Source organism: Sphaeramia orbicularis, chromosome 8 (genome assembly GCF_902148855.1).
Source record: "Sphaeramia orbicularis chromosome 8, fSphaOr1.1, whole genome shotgun sequence".
NCBI lineage: Eukaryota > Metazoa > Chordata > Actinopteri > Kurtiformes > Apogonidae > Sphaeramia > Sphaeramia orbicularis.
Genome location: NC_043964.1, coordinates 31,478,707 through 31,499,143, shown reverse-complemented (window position 1 = coordinate 31,499,143; position 20,437 = coordinate 31,478,707). Strand labels below are relative to the sequence as shown.

At 38.0% G+C, this 20,437-nt stretch overlaps 1 protein-coding gene across 1 annotated transcript in view; it reads right to left on the bottom strand.

Moving 5' to 3' along the window:
- LOC115424720 (brain-specific angiogenesis inhibitor 1-associated protein 2-like protein 1) overlaps nt 1-17,825 on the bottom strand; it is a 35,149-nt gene extending 17,324 nt beyond the window's left edge. The window contains exons 1-6 of the mRNA XM_030142124.1: nt 17,431-17,825; nt 15,961-16,036; nt 15,204-15,290; nt 9,046-9,107; nt 7,531-7,602; nt 6,939-7,073 (exon numbers count right to left, since the gene is read on the bottom strand). Coding sequence (XP_029997984.1) covers nt 6,939-7,073; nt 7,531-7,602; nt 9,046-9,107; nt 15,204-15,290; nt 15,961-16,036; nt 17,431-17,481 — 483 coding nt within the window. The 5' untranslated portion in view covers nt 17,482-17,825. The remainder of the gene's footprint in view (nt 1-6,938; nt 7,074-7,530; nt 7,603-9,045; nt 9,108-15,203; nt 15,291-15,960; nt 16,037-17,430) is intronic.
- Between the last annotated feature and the right edge of the window lie 2,612 nt (nt 17,826-20,437).

Below are 20,437 nucleotides of genomic sequence, written 5' to 3'. Positions count from 1 at the left end.
TTAGGTTACATTTAGTGGGAGGAGAAAGGACAGAGCAACAGGAACTCAGAGGAGACACTGCAAAGGAGTCAAGGGGATGTGTGTCTTATCTACAGTGACAGACAGGGTCAGGAAAGGTTTGAATGCTACTGAAACTCAAACCATAAGTGTGTGTCCATATGAATGTGCACATAAGAGCAAATGCATCAATTAATCTTCAATCCTAATCAATCTTTGAATCAATTACAAGGACAATATGTTTTGTGAGTAATGAACAACTCATGGAAATGGTTAAATGTAAAAAGTTTCCTGTATTTTGACTATTTTTCATAAATGAACAGCAAATATGATGGAACTGAATGGAGTGAAACAGCTGCTAAAAACAATGACAATCAGGCTAATGATAATGGAGAATAAGGTATAGCAAGCCACTCAAAATACACCCTGATAGGATGTCTCTGATCCATCTTGATCACCATGAAAAGATTTATTTTAAACCACTTTCCAGCTAACTGTTCATTATCCTACTTATTACACAGATATTTTCAAAAGGATTCAATAATCTGACAGAAAATATTGATGTAGAAATGATTTGAAAATAATTGTATCATGTCTGCTACATAGAATAGTCCTTTACGTTCTACAATTAGCACATTATAAATCAGCAATAGTTTGTTATATCTAACTGACAGACCCTATAGTATCACTGCTGACCAATCACAGTTGAAATGTCAAAGACAGTATAATAAAGCAGCAGAGCTTAGTTGCTTTTTGGCATTATTGACTAAAAATTCTGTAAGTGCCTTTCAGCATACTGTACTTCAACAGGTCTGGGGAGAAACAAGAAGTCTACCCACTTCTGTTAACTCTAAACAAATCTACCCCAATGCTGATGAACTGTTCAGACAGTTACAGGGATTTAATACATGATTATCACTGTTAAAGGGGTCATATTTTGCTAAACCCACTTTTATTAGTCTTTGGTACATTTATTTGTGTATTTGGACGCTAGTAGTTCATAAAGTTTGAATTTGAACCCTCCAGGTGCTGCAAAGCTATCTTTATATTCAATCTGGCAAAAATTGAGTGGATTTCTACAACCCGTTTTAATTCCTTAATTTATTACGTTTATAACTAGTTACGTCACGATATTTGCACATATAAGGTCAAGACTTCTGACAAACATTTCTCTGAATACGACATAATTTTCTGTTAGCAGCAGCGGTTGTAGTCCATACTGAAAATATGTCTGAACTTCGAGCCGACTGCTTAAAAGGTTCAGTTGTTGGTTGTATTTATGGTGGGGTGTGAAGTGGCTCATTTGCGTTTAAAGGGCCAGCGCTCAAAACAAGACTTCTCATGTCATTACTCAGAAATAGGGTTATAGATGGACCTATGGAGTTTAATTAATGAAGAATTCAGACCCAAGCACAGCATTTACAGTTTATGTAGACCACAGGGAAATGTTTTAAAATGCATACTTCCATTTAAAAAAAAAGCTAAATATCACTCCTTTAAATCTCATTCAGACTCTTGGGTAAAAGTCTTAAAAAATGAAAAGCGTCGTCTTTTTTCCACAGCAGCATGAAACATCTGTATTTATATTTATTCTTATAACTCTGACAGAAGAGAGAGCAGCAGAAGTGATATTTTCTCCTTTTAATTAGGCTTCTGCAGATTTAATGTATATCAATATTCACAAATTATTTCTGATACAACCACTCATAAAATACTCAAACCAGTATTCCATAATTTGGTGTATCGGCTGCTGTGGTACTTACTTTGATTTAAATATATGTAACATTACTATTTATATTGGAAACTCCAACTTAACAGAACTCAAAGAATAAAACAAAATCCCTTCAAAGAAAAAAAAAAAAAAAAACCTCCACGTCGTCATCGTCTGCACACTCTAGGGTTGGCACACCTGTAACGGCTGTCAGGACAATGGCACACACCCTCTTTGTTCAGACTCTACTCTACAACCATGCTCTTAAGAAGCTTAGGGCTTTATTTACAAGGAAGCTGTGGAGGGTTTAATGTAATTATGAGTTAACAATGTACCATGTTAAGAGTCTCCTACACCATACAGTCAAAAAGATTTGTACTGTGTTAGTAAGTTCTACCAAATAAATGTCACATACCTCAAAGATTTATACCACAGAATTTAAAAAGTGAAGCAGCTTTTGTTGATTCTTTGAAGATAGCTTTGTTTTTAACATCCACACTATTTACATATTCATACAACTTCTCAGGTTATACCTTAACCCATAACTGGCAACCAAAATCATCTGCTGATCTAAAATGTTTAATAACTTCTGAGCCACTGAACCTATTAATACGTTGAAATAATTGGTGTAAAATGCAGTTTGTCATCTTTTCATAGTTGTCAGATATGACCCATTTGGACATTTAGAGGCTCCGTAATAAACGTGGAAACACTGTCATCTTCTACAACATTGATTCACCAGTAAAATCCATGGAGTTGGATCAATGACAGTGGATGGAGACATCCCTAACCCTAACATCACTATTTCATCAGTTTTCTGTTTTGACATAATAAACCTCAATTTTCAACTGAGCTTTTATGAACATCTACATGATCAGTAAATTAAATATAGTAAAATACATGATTTTCACAGAAAAAAAACACAAAATACAGAAGATGATATTATAATAAATGGTGATAAATCACTTAAAGTTACAGATGGAGAAAAATTAATTTGGGAAGTGCCACAAAAATAGCACTGGGTCTTTATGGGTTAAACAGAACTAGAAAATCAATTGTTTTCCTTTAAAAACTGCAGAAAGCATAACAAAACATTATCTCCATACACTTGCACAAACCTACATAGCTTTTGGCAGTCAGATAAGGTTCTTGCTCAAAAAATGCTGCCTGCCTGACCAAATAAAACTGTCAACCTGCCTGTCTGCTTCTAATGCCATTGAGTATACTTATGCATTCAAACCTGATATCTCTATCTCGATCAACAATCCAACCTTTATGGTACCATATCAGCAAACAAGCAGATGCAAATCTCTGAGGAAAACATGCACTCCTACACAAATAACAGCAAAAATAGAACTTTTCCTTCTCATTTCCTGTGAACTCAGTTTACATGTCCACAATGCATGCTGTATTTTTTTTCTAGTTTTTCAGTGAGTCAACAGTTTTCAGTTTAATCTGGGACATGCAATAGTTAGACCGTAAAGATGAAATGCAAAATCTCTCCTGAAGTATCAAGTCAAAACTAATGCATTTAAAGGGAAAGTTGACGAACATCATAAACGTCAGGTTACATGCATGTATGAACTTCATACAGTCTGTTTAGTCAATGGAGCTGTTTTATTAGTTATTGTTGGTTTAATTAATATTCTTCATGAGCAGATTCATCTCATGCTTTACAAAGTAATGAAATTCTTGTCATCTTTTTTTTTTTTTTTTTATATTTCTGGATAAAATGTAACACATGCATTTCAGGCCAGTAAATATAATTTGAGTTAAAGACTCAAGGGGGATAAAGAGGAAAAAAAACATACTCAACAGATAGTGAGAGTGGGTGGCATGATTTCTACTAATAAGTGCAAGAGGGAAATCTGAGGATTGTGAAATGTTGCTTTGACGTATTAATACATGCAAACACATGCACACTCGTAATTGTTTCACATCTGTCAGCGCTGCAGTACACCAGTTGCTATGGACGACTTAATGTTTATCATGGGATCTATAGGTAAGAAAGAGAGGGATGTTACATAGAGGGTGGACTTATTTATACAACACTTTTCCACCTATATGGTACTTACAGTGCTTTATACTGTGTCACAGTCGCACACAGAAACACTCCCACCAGTGAAACAGTCACTAGGAGCAATGTGGGGTTCTTGCTGACAAACACTTGGACATGTGGACATGGGTCAGGGATCAAACTGATGACCCACTCTACCCACTGAGTCACAGTCATCCCAATATGATGGCAACAGGGATAGAAACCATGAAGAACATGACACAACAACAACCTTGTAAGAAGAAATCACATTCATCCTTACGTGTAAAAAGACATGGTAGATATATTAATATGTAGTAAACTTGTGCACAGACTCCATTTCAAACTTTTCATCCTGACTTTCCCAACGTGGGGACCCAAAATGAGTCACAGAGCTGTTTTCAAAACTACACAACATTAAAACGATATGTGGATTCATTAGAGTGTGTTCTCTGAAGAGTTTGTAAATGTCGGCTACACTAAAGTCATTCCAAATGAAGAGGAGACCTCAGTAATGAATACTTTAGAATAAACAAATTGGACAAACCTCTCCAAACGAAGCACTCTGAGTATCAGGGACAGCCAACTTTCACAGAGTGTTTTGACAGTACAAAGTCATTCTGTCACATGTTGGTGTTAATTACCCCACCCCCCAAAGGGGAGGCAAGGGGTACTGTTTGGTTTGGTTTGTTTGTTAACACTTTAGCAGCAAAACTATTAGTTCAATTCCTACCAAAGTGGGTTAATACATTGTCAGTGACCCAGAACAGAAGTGATTACATTTTGGGAAAGGTAGGTCAAAGTTCAAATCTTTTATGATTTAAAAAAAAAAAATCTTATCATTTACTTATAATGGGCAAAATACATGCAAGGGGCAGGGTTTGTTGTGCTGGCATCACTTGTTAACATGTGATTTAATTAATCAGTGACAGTGTGTCACTGCCGAGCTAACATTACCTAGTTGTGACAGAAGGAATTGTTGACATTTTCTTGCCATCCTGAGTTGACATCCTGACATTGCATTTATTCAATTTATGACATCTTTCTGTGAATTTGGCTCCTGAGGAGACACAAAATTGATCTTCTGGGTCTTCAGCTGAAAACATGTGGGACTCACTGTTATAATAAATTGTTACCGTGTTGTGAAGGCTCTCCCTGTCTCCGTTGTTCCCCTCCATTCTCTACTGTCTGACAGACTCCTCTCTGGCTTTGAACTATCTTTGGTGTCTAGTGAATCATTTGCTGCTGTAAGCTCCTGCCTCTACACCCTGTCTGTTTGCCAGCTCATCTCTGTCTGTCAGGTGTCTAAATCCTAATACCTGACCTTAAATCAGATAAGTGAGCACAGTGACATGCAAAAACTCTGACTCATGTTTGGGTGGCAAGCTGAAGGATGACAGGTGAAAAAAAAAGAGGAAACAACAGGAAGGTGAAAGAAGGATAGAACTGTAGGATGTGTGTTACAGTACAAAAGGAAAGCTGCAAAGGACAGAACAACCTGTGACCAAAGATTTCAAAAGTTAGAAATTAATAGAGCTGAGCGGACAAAGACACATGAATCAGGGGACATTTTTGATAAAAAAAAGTAGCTGGAAATAGGTTCATTTTACTTTTGTGTTATGTTCAGTTTATTCTTATAGCATCATCTGTGGGGGTGAGTTACCTCGAGGAAGTAAACTAAGCATGATATTCATTTGTTCCTTGCACTGATAAAACTAGTGTATACGGAGTAGAACTAAGTAAAGAGTTTCAGTAAAGTGGTGACGGTAGCCGTTTCACACTCCTTTTTACTCATTTGTATCCAGCAGGGCCGAGCCCTCTGCAAGGCTCAGGAAGGGTAGAAAGTGTTGACAGATCACACAATCGCTTCAACATTCATATAACACACATACACACACCCAAGCAGACAGGCTGCCCGACAGGATCAATGGTAGGCAGGTTACGTAAGACCTGGGGCTGCTGGGCTTTCAGGGTCACAACTTTGAGATTAAACTCTTCTATTATTGTCGGGCTGCACCGTCACTGTTAAGGTGTGGTTGTGCCACGTAATAACAATTTAAACCAGCTATCATGACTTCATATTCCACAATGACTAACTGTGTGTATGTAGGTGAATCAGATGAGGATAGTTAACTGTTTAATACGACAGATAGACAAATGAAGATCGTAAACATATTACAATGATAGTGATCACATTGCTCTTGTCTTATTATACGTTTATGCATGTACACAGCCATTTTTGTCAACATATGGGTAAAGTTAGTGACTAGAGATGTACCAATATATCAGCTAAACATTGGTTTTGGCTGACATTGGTATCAGCATATTAGGAAACTCTTCACCAATGACAGCAGCAGATAGCTATCATTTATTATTGGTGATGTTAAATTAAAGTTTGTTTTCATAAATTTGTGTATTTGAACCTGTGCATTTGAACCTGTTCATTCACCTGTGCAATGAAGGACTGAAAGACTATAAAATAGTGATCAGTTTTACATTTAAAATGAATTTCATAGTTGAAAGGGGCTTAAAAACAGAAAAACAAAATAAAGAAACAGAAAGTCACATCAGTATCAGCCAAAATATCACTGCAAATATCAGAGTCAAACAGAGGACTGCATGCAGATATGTTCATGTAGTGGACAAACATTTCTAACAGCAAACACACAGCTGGCACTTTACTACACCCAACTGTAGTTACACTGGCTCTGACATGATACAGCATTTTGCAGGTGTCAAGGTTGGTAAACCAACAGGTAAACCAACATGCAATTACAACTCACAGCACATAGTTTCATACAGTCAGACCTAACGGTGCCATCTCTGGAGAGAGGTCTGGCTGAATATATTATTATTCTGAAATGGGAGAAAACTCTCTAGCTTGTATTTCATTACACCACCACACACAGCTGTCCTGGGCAACGCTAAGCCACAATAATGGTACTATGCCATTAAAATAATTAAATTGGATCAAAAGAAAATGGCACAAAAAGAACCAAAGAGGCCTGCCTTATTATACAGCCCAAAACTTCCTCAAAACTCAGTTTTCTCAAGACTGAGGTTCAGGTTATTTTACATACGGAGGAGGAGTTCAGATATAAAACAGTGGGCAAAAGGCAGGCTAATTTCAACAGACCTGTGCACCAGACTACTCTGCACATATGAACACATAGAAAGAGCATCCATCCATCTCACCTCACTCTCCTTGCTCTCATACTTGTTGGCATTCTTGCCTTGACTCTTCCTCCTCAGTTTCTTCAGGTCTGACTGCGATCTCTCCAGAGAATCCTGCTTCATCTTGTGCTCCATCTGGTACCTTTTAAAGGTTGCCTAGACCAAAGGAAAGATCCATGTCAGTGCTGCAACAGCAACTTGGAAAAAAACTTTAGAATGATGCACTCTTTCAAAATGTAACCTAACCTACATAGATTCTGACACTTGAAATCATACTTAGAAGTGCAGCATATACTAGACATCACAAATGTTTTAATGGCTTGTGTTTCAGAAGGGAAACCACTGTTCACCTGAAAATTATTTCAGAATTTCTATTCTTTGTACCTTATTTAATTTGCAAACATTAATTTGTGCTTCCCCTATCATGCCCTGAAGATAATTAACAAAGTCAGAATAATGAAACAATGCACAGAGGACCAAATAGTAACAAACGATCCTGTACTTTTAAACAGAAATATGTTTCCATAAGGGGGATGGATGAAGGGCTGTTAGCACAGAATGACTCACACATAACATGCATCCACAACCACACACATTCACTGTAACTACTCACTGTCATGTATTTGACATCCATGTCAGTCTTTTTCTCCAGCTCTGCTATTATCTCCCTGTGGAACCTCTTAAACTTCAGGTGAGGAGGAGGAGGGACATGAGAGAGGAGAGGGGAAGAGGACAGACTGGTGATTATACACTTGATGGGAGGATGACGTGCCACACTTTGTCAGCGTCGCTGTCACAGCTAACAGGGGAAATACTGTATGTCTCAAAGACAGAAATGGAGAGTGATCATTTGGAGTGTATCGGTGCATGTGTGCGGGGGTGAGAGCCAAGTCCAAGGTTGCGCTTCTGAATGAGTCAGAAACAAAGCGTGGGAATGCCCACAGCCTTCTCTCCCTTTCTCTCCTGTTCCAGCTCTCTGTCATTAGTGTGAGGGTGTTGAAGCACTTCCATCACAACAGCCTTGTTGTCACACAGTGTTGATGCCCCTGTGATGTAGATCAATGATTTGAAAGACCCCATTACTGAACATGCACAGATAACATATATCTTGTTCTGCACAACCTTGTTAAAGTTGGTAAAAAGGTTTTATTCAACCATGTATTCATTTTTTCATGACTAGAATTGATGTTATGACTCACCAACCAGGGTTCATTAATAAATCACCCCTCCCACTGATGCTGTTAGTTACATCTCAGAGAAGTGTCTCATGACTTTTCTACCCCAAACTTTAACTTTAATGGGTTAATTATTAGTTATGTTCACTGCAAACAGAGCTCATTAAGCTGTTTGCCATGTTAACATGTTAAAATGAGGGTGTAATTATCAATTAAACGTTACCAGATATTTGGTATAAAACTGGAACAATCTGTTCATTAATCAAGAGGTTGACGGATACAGAAGCACACCAATTCCAATATTAAATAATTACATTTTATTGCATTCTAATAACATACAAATATTTGTTTTAACTGATAAGCTTCAATTTCCTGCTTTCATCTGTTGATTATCATCACCCGTTCAGTTAATTTGGGTTTTCATTTAAGTGAAATATCTTTGATTCCTTGGACCTGACTCTTCAGTAATTTGTCCTTAATTATTCTTTTACAGACTCCATGGTAACAATTAAGGCTAAAATGAGTTGACAGATTTATCAATAATGAAAAGTGCTAGTATAGTCTCACAGCAGGCTGCACCTTCGACGAACACCAAATCGTATCATCTCCAGCTGGTGTTTTCCCAGGGCATGTTTAGGCCTGCCTGCTGTTCTCACTGAGGAAATAAACTAACAGGTGCTTCTCTGACTCAAACCTGTTGTTTCCTCTCTGCTTTATCAAACCTCTATACATTTTGCTGATCCATGAAGCTCCTGTAGTTCATGTATGGGGGTGGACAGGCGGTAGGTATCCATCTATTAACGGTGGGAGGAGGCCATGTGAGGCACTAGATGTGGTTTAGTGAGTTCAGGTTGAGACTGCAGCTGTCTGGAAATGTACTGAGTAACTGGTTCACAGAGTGAAAGCAGCAGACAAAGTGCAGATGGGTGAGGCAACATAATTAGGTAACTCACGTTTTCCTCCAGCTCAAGATGGACTTTCCTGTGGACTTCTGAGATTTCCATCAGCACTACACCTGCAGGATAAAGATAGAAAACAGGCACAAAGGGAGGAGAGAGAGGAGGAGGAAGATAAGCACTGAGCAGGTTAATGTCAGAAGGAACACAGGCCAGCAGTAATCCAGTTGTTGGTTTTGTTCATTTCAGGCTTTGTTGCACAGAAAAGAGACTCTTCCCTGAACAACCTTTACTGACAACAATGACAATGTGCACAGCGTATACAGTACATACATATTGATGAATGCGTGGCAGCAAAATGATGTGTTTCACTTGCAACCTCAAAAACAATCAACTGTCATCGGCTATGGATTATTTTACAAAGGACTTCCATTCTTGAGATAAAACAAATATAAATACATGTGCCTGGACTAGAAAAACTGGACCACCCACTACTCAACTAATCAAAAACAGCTCAGATGGCAGGCAGCCATGAATTACAACCTTCTGTCTTTGCACGTTGCTGACGAAAGCAATCAAATTAGGATTATGTAGCACAATGATCTGACAAAATTGTGATTAAATTTCCTATGACGTTGCTGTTTCGATGCACAGTGCTCTAACAGCGACTACAAAGAACTTTGGAAATTAGCAATCAAAGTTGAATGCATAGCACACAGCGTTCCACATAAAATACACAAACTCAGACCAGAACCGTATTAAAACCACAAATTATACTGTAATTCCTTACAAATACATGAGGATCTGATGTTTTCAGCCCATGCAAAATAACCGCAACATCTAAAAGTTTTTTTTTTCCAGTTTGCCTCGTCACTACTGGATGTGAAATAAAAGTGAAAATACCAGAGAATATCAGTGGCTACCAATATAATAAGAAAAAGCAAACGGTAAGACAGTACGTCATTCCTGTGCAGAATTATGGATTATCAAGAGCAATAACTCTACTCCGGGCCAGATGGCCTTCTAGCTGACTTGTCTGTTTCTAACATATTGTGGATGGCCTTGCTAGTGCTACTCACAGATTGAGGAGCCTCTGTGTGTTTATGTGCATGCCTGTGTGTTTTTGGCCGGTGTGGTCCCTTGATAAACACCATTTTAACACCCTCAGATGACTGGCTGCTGACTGGAAGAGGAACAATGTGTCTATGTGCACAAATGTGTGTGGGCCAACAACTCTGGTAACTTGTCTTAGCACAGATGGAGACTCGGTGCATTTCAGGGAGTGAAAAAAAATGGACTGACAGAGAATCAGCTGTGGCTCCAATTTGAGGTTGTCAAGAGAATAAAGTGACAGACAATACCTCAAGAAATGACTATGAATAAGTTGTTATTCTTGCTGAAATTAACACTATATAAACTTACCACAGCTCAGATGTATGATACCTGACAGATTTAAGACCTGGTGATTATGTGACGTCTCAAATAAATGAGCAGGATGCAAATACAGCGGAAACCTCAGACTTAATGTTATGGTTTTTCCTCCACACTGGGCTTTTCCCAAAGGTATTTATTTTCCGTGTTCAGTGGGAGAATATCTTGACCAAAACATTCTTCAGTAGCCAAAAACAACAGGATAAAAAGCAGCTTATATAACCCACAAAGGAATGTCTACATACACAAATAAAAGAGAACAGTTGTTTGTGTAAGAAGCACACAAATTCAATGAACCAACGACTTAATATTAAATAGATATAGATTTAACTGTACCATCAGTGGAAAAAAGCTCAAATCCCTGACAGCTGTTCAATAGGATGTCAACATGATGCATCATGATGACCTGTACATCCATCAGTATGTAAATAATGCCCCTCCCTGTTCTGTCTTTCCACTGCCTTCCTGCCCCACCTTGCCTTATAGCAAGACTGACTCCTTCACTCCACACAGTTCAAACATCTCTGCAAGTAAACCCTAGAGAGAATGAGAAAGTAGGAATGAAAGCAAGTTAAAGAGCAAAGCATAAAAAGGTATGTATTGAGCAAGAGGAATTGAGAGTGGGCTTCAGAGCTCTTGCTCATGGCAACAGACATAAATACCAGAGAAAGAGAATGAGGAAGTGTGAGAAAATAAACATAAAGGTACAGAGGACATGGAAAAGGGGCCAAGAGTAACAAAAGTCCATCCCATTGTGCCCAAGGACACTGGGTTAAAAGTATGATGTCAGGATTGCACACATTACAAATCTGACCCTAACTTTGCCTAATCTAACAATGCGAATGCAATCTTAAAATGCCAGGAGGTGTGGTAAAGTCAAATACCTGACAGACTAATGAGTTTGTAGGACACAAAAGTTGTCAGTCATCCATATGTAAGTACATCCAAGTAATAAAATTAGTGCAAAAGTCATTATGTCACGTCACTGATTGTCTGCAAATGTCCTAGATACAGTACCGTCACTGGAACCAACAGTCGTTTATCAGTTCACGCTCCCTTTGTTTATTGTTGTCACAGTCTGTACAAAATGTTGCCAAGCAACAGGTGTGCTCGATCGAGTAATGTGTGACAGCAAAAGTGTTTCATGGTCATGATGATGTGGACAGCAGTAGCAGCAATCCACCGCCATTAGCCAACAAAACTAAACCTAGATAAACCCACACACTTCAGACAGGCTGCCTGGAGTCCTGTTTACTGAGGCTGGACATGGGTCTGAAGCCATGACTGGACACACTGACTGATGTGGAACAATTTGTATTCACTGCTGTAATAACCCTTTTGAGCCACTGGGTAAAAAAGCATATACATTTGAAAGAATCATAAGAAACCTTTCAACACAGTGGAGAAATGTGAAAACCAACAGGAGACCTACAGTGACAGCAGGGTGGTATACTTCATGTCATAGTGGCAGGTTTTGCTGTTTGAACTTCACTGACTGATCATAAACAGTTCTGCTTTGCCTTTAGGTGTAAATCATGTCATGGCGTGCTGCGTCATCGTAAAATACAGTAAGTGAAAGACAAAGAGATAAAGTGCTTCCATATTCCGTAATGTTCCAGTGCAACCAGTTCAACTGAGTGTTGCTCAAAAGACAGGAATAAAGTGTTGTCATTATAAATACATCCTATGAACAATCATCAGTTGATTGCAACAGATTTAGCACAAGACACTGTCATTAACCTTCTCTCTGGTATCATGAATGCAGAGAAAAGAAAACTGAAGAACTGTGGAAAAAAAAAAGAAAAGACAAAACTCCCTTTTCTGAGTCGATTTTGTAAACATTTTGCTGGTAGCATGTGAAGCGGCCCACAGTCCTTCCACAGTTTTTGACTGTGGGAAAAATAATCCTGGCATCAACAAGAGCCACCTGACACACCATGCAAACATGCTTGGATTATGTAAAGTGGGCCTGATGCCATTGGAGCGGTCCAGGACCATCAAATTTGGTGCATGTGTGTGTAGTGTGTGTTTTTGTGTCTATGAAGCATCGTAAAGCCTCTGCTGCTGCAAAGGACAAAACTAGATGAGATTAAATTCAATGTGAGCAACAAACTGCTGGTTGGTCATGGTGTCTCACATGCTCTGCAATACTTTACAATTCTAATTCTGTGTGGAAATCAATAAAATACAGCAGTTGGATCTACTTGGTTTGGCCTAAACAAGACATAAGGACATAAAGTAGAGCCAGCGTCTACACAACCTGGTCACCCAGATCTCGCCTCTTGCTCCTTTTCTGACCAGAGAAGGAAACACATCAGATACCCGAGTGCTTGAATGAAAGACCTGTTGACATTTGAACTCTGGCACAGGAGGAGGAGGGTGGCTAAAGAAATTAGAGGTAAAGGTAAAGGTAGGAGAACGAGGTGCACCAGTCCTCCAGTGCCTCTCAAGAGTATCTGGTTTCTAGTCAGCTACGCGTCACTGAAGCTCAGGTTTCTGACAGAGCAGCTCTACTACATCCATGAGCAGGCTCACAGGAAAGATGTAGGAACTTTCTATTTTTTGTGCAATATATTGAGCAAAAATCCTGCTTCATTACCTGTCATTAAGCAGAGTAGTTAAATCTTGAAATCCCGATGGCTTTTAAGTCATTTCATTAGATCAGACTGTTGTGGCGTGTATTTAATGAGGGCCTGTTCTCCATAATCCTCCATAATGACTCAGACCAAATTGATCTATCATGAGACCAGAGCGTCTCTGTCCATCTCATACAGGGATTAGTGGGTACTGGACTGTATCCACAGGTCAGGGGTGAGTGTGACTCAGCCTAGACATTACGTTCATCCCACCTAAAACATGTTTTGTATTGCAAATGGCTCAACTACTATGTCATCTGTTTGGATTGGAACTGCAAGCTTCATTTTTTTTTTTTTTTTTTTTAAAGAAGAGCAAATGTACCTAATATTTAAATTCTCAAATAAATGGAAATCTGGTTGTAATTTTGCAGTTTTTATTTTTAGATACTGAGAATAAGAACATACCATCAGTTTCATATTTCCTTTTCATTTCTACTTTACAAGGAACAAGAAGACCTGATTTATTGCAAACTGCTCTGAGCAGTACCCACTTCTAGTTGGAAACATGCATGTGAACATTCTTCGACCATGAACATGTCAGTCTGTGATGAGATCAGAACCTTATTAGAGTTACACTGGATAGTACAGCTTCAATTACAAACAAAATGTAAATGTAAAATGGCCAAGTGAAATGTTCAAATCAGAACAACTTTGGAAAAATTTGAAAAGTGTGTGCATAAATAAGAGGCATTCGTCAGATGTAAGAAAAGGAGAAAATTATATGCAAATGTTTCCAGTAACATTGAAACTACTAGGTTATTACATTTACATTATGTTTTTTGGCAGATCATTCGGTCATCATTCTCAAAAGACATACTCCGACAGAAAGTATTAAGCAACTATGATATCAACTCTGACAATGTGAACCATTATGGAACTACCAAAAACCCACCATAATTCACATCCACACTACTTCATTTGGGAGCATTCTTCCAAGTTTTTACAGCCTAAAAGTGTAAGTGGGGTAAATGTTTTTTTGGCACTGTAAATGTGCCAGGACATTGACACTAGAGCAGTGCCAGGTGGCACTTCCTATTGTGCTGCTGAATTTAATTAGCAGTTTTTTCTGCTAATCAGCAGGGGAGTTGAGAGACAAACAGTGGTTAAATCAAAGTGTGCCACTAGTGGCAGTGAGTTAAGATGCCAGACATCTTTGGACTGTAAATTAGCCTGGGGAGTTGGCTAGAAACAATCTAAGAAATAAACAAACTCAATGCCACAGTGTGTTAAGCTTATCATGTGTAGTGTACTGCCTCCATCATCTCAAGTATCCAGTTAACACTAACCAAAGCCAATGTGTAGCCATTCTCTGTATAGTTATTGGACAAGAGCATTATAGCACAGTATAATGAACTCAGTTCTATTTCTTTGTATTCATCATCTTTTAATTAACAAGAGTGCTCTGAATTGTGGTCACTAAGAAACATATGTTCTTCACTTAGAAGCCACCCAGCTTTGATCATTGCCTTCTGGAGGGGTTTTATCTGTTAAACAGATGAAAATCTACATCTTCACAAACCCATAGGATAGGATAGGACAGGATAGGATAGGATATAGGGACCTTTTCTGACAGTGTCATTAGCATCTTATTTGCATCTTGACTCCTAAGATATTATTTAAGAAACATTAAAATTGTTTCCCTTCTATATTTTTGTTTATCTTCATGTCTCAAACATCCAGGACCACATTATTCAGCCATTTTTTTTATATTTTATAGCATGCATCCTCACATTCTATGTTTTTTTTTATTCTTTCTTGGTTTTTTTTTAGCATCCAGAGGCTTAACGCATATTCCCATTTTTTTTCTTTCTGCTTGACTTCTTGTAAGTGGTCTAAGTGATCTGCAAGCATTAGACATTTGACTGGGTAAATTTATGTTATATCTTCCTGTCATGTGAGTGGATTTAACAACAGCACTAAATTATGAGTCACTGAAATCTGACACACAGTATGTAGCATCCAGCTGATACTGATCACATAAATTACAGAGCACAGTACACGTCAGCACCAGATGCCAGTAAACAGCCATGACAATAAATCACAATAAATGCATCAAAGACCTAATGGGAAAAACAGTGGTTAATAAGTCACTGCAGTGGAGATTTCTCCCAGTAGCAGACAAGATGACAGAGTGATATGGAAACTTACCTAACTCTCTGGAGACTGGAGACACTGCAGCATTCTCCCCAATCTTAGACATTGCATCAAAATACAGCTTCCCTGCCAGGGTCATGGCTGGGAAAATAATAAGATGACGATTAATGCTTAGGAAAATAATTTGGGAGAAAAAACAGGTTCCCTGCTGTCTGATGAATACTTAAGTGTTCAGATGTACCAAAGTGTGGAAGGATGACAAATTGAAGTAAAAATCAAAAACACTTTGAACACAATGGGTCACTGAGCAGTTTAATGAGTATGAAAAAAAATTAATCATATATGAGACTACTATCATTATTATGTTTCTATCCTTGGCATTCACCAGACTGCAACCCAGTTGAACAACTATGACAGATTTGGGACCATCACTCCTCACCGTCATCATCTATCCACTAAAAGAGAGCATATCTTTTGGTAGAATGAGGGATTTCAGACTTACACAATCAATTCGAAGGAGCACTGCACCTATTCTGAGGCCACATTATGACCAATCACCTTCGTAAGACTCTTTACAATGATTTTTAAAAAAAAATTTGTCACACATCTACGTCTGCGAAAATGCAAGTCCAATCACATCCGAACTGACTGACCCAAAAGGACAAATCAGACCTGGCAGGAGGCAATTTATATGGTAATAATGTAGGAAAGTTCGATCTTTGCAGTAGTTAAAGCCTTTACTATTCTGACCTTTAAACATTCCTTAACTCAAAATCACCAAGAATCGTTAAAATGTCAGTCAAACACTCACCTGCGACTGACTTCTCATAGTTCTTCCCCAAGTTGACCAGGTTCCTCAGTCCTGGGTTGAACTGTTCCATTACATTCTGGAATGAAGGAGACGAGAGGAAAGAGGGATTTTACATTTTCTGGGTAATTTTTACATGGTTCTGAGTTAAATAGGTGACAGCAGAATAAGGTACGAGGGGATAAGATGTTAAACCCTTCTGTTAACTCATTAACAGGAGCTTGACATATAACCTTTGGGCACAAATTCATAGGTTTGTTATGTTAAAACTTGCACTTGCAGCTTGTAATTCACAACGCTTTACATCAATTATCTTCCCCTTTCATTTATACACATATTAATTCAGATTCCCCATTCTGTTTATGTTGAAGCATCTCTGAGCCACTTTATATAAAATATCCATTATTTCAAATTGCAGTAAATATTTAATTCCCACATAATGCTTGAATGCAAATAATAAACCAGATTTAATTTGCTGCACTAGTCATGCATACATGAGGTCCTCTAGGAGCCTTAAGGTGCTGTTGATTATAGTCCCAAAGCAGAGGTGACGGCTGCTGAGGGCTTGCTGTATAATCTTACCACACAACACACACAGCCAGCTAAATTATTAAACCTGGAGTCTTTTTCCTGCATTTCATCACACCAAGGAGCTGCGGGGGCTGTCCCAAGAGAAGGCCAGCTAGAAAAGCAATTCAGAAACTCTAAATAATTCTGAGGAAAGGCGTTTAAATCAGATTTTTTAGCTTCTTTAAACACAGTTGCAGTTTGTGACACCTGTTGAGCCTATTACAGATCAGGCCGTAAAATACAGCTGCTTTATTGGATATGATGGATCAAGTAAATGTTTTTTTTTTCCCCCACCAGAAACAGTACTAAAGATCCCTTTCACTTTCCAATCACCTCCTGATCTACAGTAAATATAATCAGATAATAATTATAAGTTGGCTTAGATTCCTGCAAAGGTGTAAAGGTGATGCTGATGAGTTACGGTGGTACTTTATTAAGGAAGAAGTGGCACTCCTAGGGTGGGGCAACTTTCCTCAAGCCAGTGATTCAACAAATTAACTGTCAGTTGCTGGCTGTGGAGTCAAACCTGTTGATAAACTGCACTTAGTGAGAATCCTCCTTAAAAGGCACCTCCAGCACATGTTAGAACAGAACTGCATTAAGTAACAGTATTGGAAAAGTACTCAGTGATGATTACAACCAGAAATGTGGGTAAACTTAGCCCAAATTAGTGCTGCCTCATTCCCTTTGTATTAGCATATGGGTTACATTTAAACACATTTAATGAAGTCAGGCTGAATAAAGCACTCGTGAGACGTTCAGGTGCACTAAAAGTTGAACTACAGCGGATGTTATTGTCTCAATACGGGACACATAGGGGTATTTTTTTTTTTTTTTTTTTTTTTTTTTTTTCCTCTTTTTCCCCCCGCACCTGGTGTTCTCATCTCATTGGTAAGTACCCACCTTGTATGTACTTTCAGTGAGCTTGTTCACCTCCTCCGCACACCTCGACATGGTGAAGTTATCTCCCCTTTCGACGCTCCCAAAAATAATAATAAAAAAAGATTAAATAATACCACAACGCCGACCACAAAAGGGAAAAGTGCCCTAACCTACGGACTCATACAATTCCTCATAGCCAGCAGGAGACGCAAGACGCACACATACCAAGCAAACTGAGAAGACTGTAAAGGCAGGGAAAATGAGGAAAAAGTAAAAAAGCCAGTGGAAGTGGGTCCGGCTGAGTGTTGCTGCGGAGCTAAATGTGTGAGCACAAAAGAGCTGAGCTGTCAAACTTGTTGTAGGTGGTTAGTTCAGAGGAGGGAGGAGGCCTGAGGAGGTAGGAGAAGGTGGACGACCGTAAAGCTGTTTGGAATCAAGTAATTAACGGCACTTCCGGTCTGCTGCTTTCAAATTAAATCCAAACCTCGGATTTTGGAGTTTGCGAACCCTCTCTGTCTCTTCTACATCTATTAAAAACAGTTTTTTTTTTCCACCAGCTTTATAAATGTATTTGCACTAGATTTTTAAAATTAATGTAATTTACTTGTCTCTCGATTCTTGTTTCAATAACTTCAATCCTGAATCATCAAACCAGCATTTATTTAATAAATTAACCAGACGTATATATTCCTTTGTTCTCTTCGACTGACTCTTTAACGCATTCATTTCCGTCAATTTAGGTTGAACTTTACTTTATCCATTAAGTGGAAACAGGGTATACACAAAAAGTCAATACTACTACTACTACTACCAATAATAATAATAATAATAATATAATAATAATAATAATAATAATAATAATAATAATAATAATAAATGAATGACTAAAATGTACAAGAAAGAGACCTTGGTAATCAGTGCAGGTTATACTAGCTATAAAATAAAGCTATATATTCAAAGCTATTATACACTGTTGCCCATAAATATTGGGGAAAAAATGGAAAAAAAATAAAAATAAAAAAATAATAATTATATATATATATATATATATATATATATATATATATATATATATATATATATATATATATTTTTTTTTTTTTTTTTTTTTTTTTTTTTTTTTTTTTTTTTGACGTCTTCTCATGAAATAATTGTGGCAATGTGATTTATCTTGATAGAGAATGTGTAACTGGGACTCATAACTGATGTGTATAAGCAGGAATAAATCAAGGAAAACAAAATTATTCCAACATTATGGACTACAGTGAATATATAAACCATAAAGTAAAGCTACAAACATAATTTACCAGCTGTATAAATGAATTTGCCCAAAAAACTTGAGAGATAAATTAATTGACAGACTCTCATTTGGCTCTGAATCAATACCACTTCTGCAATCATAAATCATTCAAGCATTTCCTGAATAAATTAACCAGACATCATCCATAATGTTAAACATATTCCCAGCTTCTCTTGAGTTATGTAAGTTTGTGAGACTTGGCTCAGATGAACTTTTCCAACCACGAAGTGTATAATTTATGCAAAAATCAATGGCGTATCAACGATAAATAAAAAGAAGATTAAAAAAAAAAAAACAGAGGCCGTAGCCTGCATCAGTATACTTGTAAATGCTTTTAATTTGAAGGCTTAGTTGTAGATCGGTTCTGCAGGTTTGTGCAGGACTTGATACGTGCTGCAGGTGGAAAGGTGGACAACACACTACATACAGGAGACGGGCGCTCCCTGGAGGCAAATAATGTGAAACACAATGGAAACATGCATCACACAAGGAAACTTTTGCTCCAAACAGATGCATAAATCTATATAGTTACTGAATGCATTTTGTTAACTGTATTGCAGAGATGACACTTAGTTTGTGTTCAGTTATTATACTTGTTTTTACTCTGTAATATAGAGTTTTCAAGTTCCCTAAACCTTCAAAAACTAAGACATTCTACATTTTGTGTGATAAAGGTTCTTCTCTTTGTGCAGAAGCATCTCTTGCAACATTTGAAGCATCACTGCAACTTCAATATCCCTGCTGTTTCCTCAATTTGATGAGACACACAAATCCCCCATGAGTTCATATTGGATTCATGGTTCACCCTAGATGTCCCCCACGGTCAGCTGATTTTCTAACAGGATAACAGGTTCCAACCTCTAAGTCCTAAAATCAGCATGCTCATATGTAATATTCGCCTTCCATGCATGCATATAGAGTGTATGTTGTTGAAATACATCTTTCTTTGTTTTATGGTAACTGTTGAGGAGATGACATCTATAACCTCACAGAAAGGCCCTACACTCGCTTTTGTATGTGGACATGGCATCAACAAATCAAACTCAACAATTGCAAATATCACTTGTGTCAATTGTGAGAGCAAATATGCCGAGCCTTTACTTTGTAAATGTCATTTGATGGTACAACTTTCCATAGCTCCCTGCAGTCATGGGGAGCTACAAAAGGAGCTGAATGTAAAATGAGATTGTGCCCTCAGGCTCTGAACACATACCACCGCTCTCAGCCCTCAGAAATCCGGTAAGGTGGCACATACAACATAATTAGTTTCTGAAGCCACAGAGAGAGTGGTTTTCTGTTTTTCTCCTTCATGCTGTTATCTCTTGCATCATGGCAGTCCTGACAACCTCCCACTAAGTTGTATTCTGTAGGAAGGAAACAGCACTAAAGGAGTATAACACTAAATAAATCATCATTCAGGTCAATGAGGAGATCATTCACATTCATGAGGAATTTGTTATTTTACAAGATCTGAAAATTAACTACATAGTCCAAACTTTTGCATTTTTATGCCATGTCAGATCTACCATCAAATCATAATTTTTGTCTCATGAAATTGGACTAAGACAGCATAACATTAAGGTGAAAACAGATTTGATAGCACCTGGGTCTGTATCCTATCTTCAGTCCTTCTATTTCATCAGACAGTATTAACCGGTGAGCCAGTCATAAGCTTTTCAAACTGTCACGTTTTATGAGGAAGCTGATGTTACTTCCACCAGTGCCATG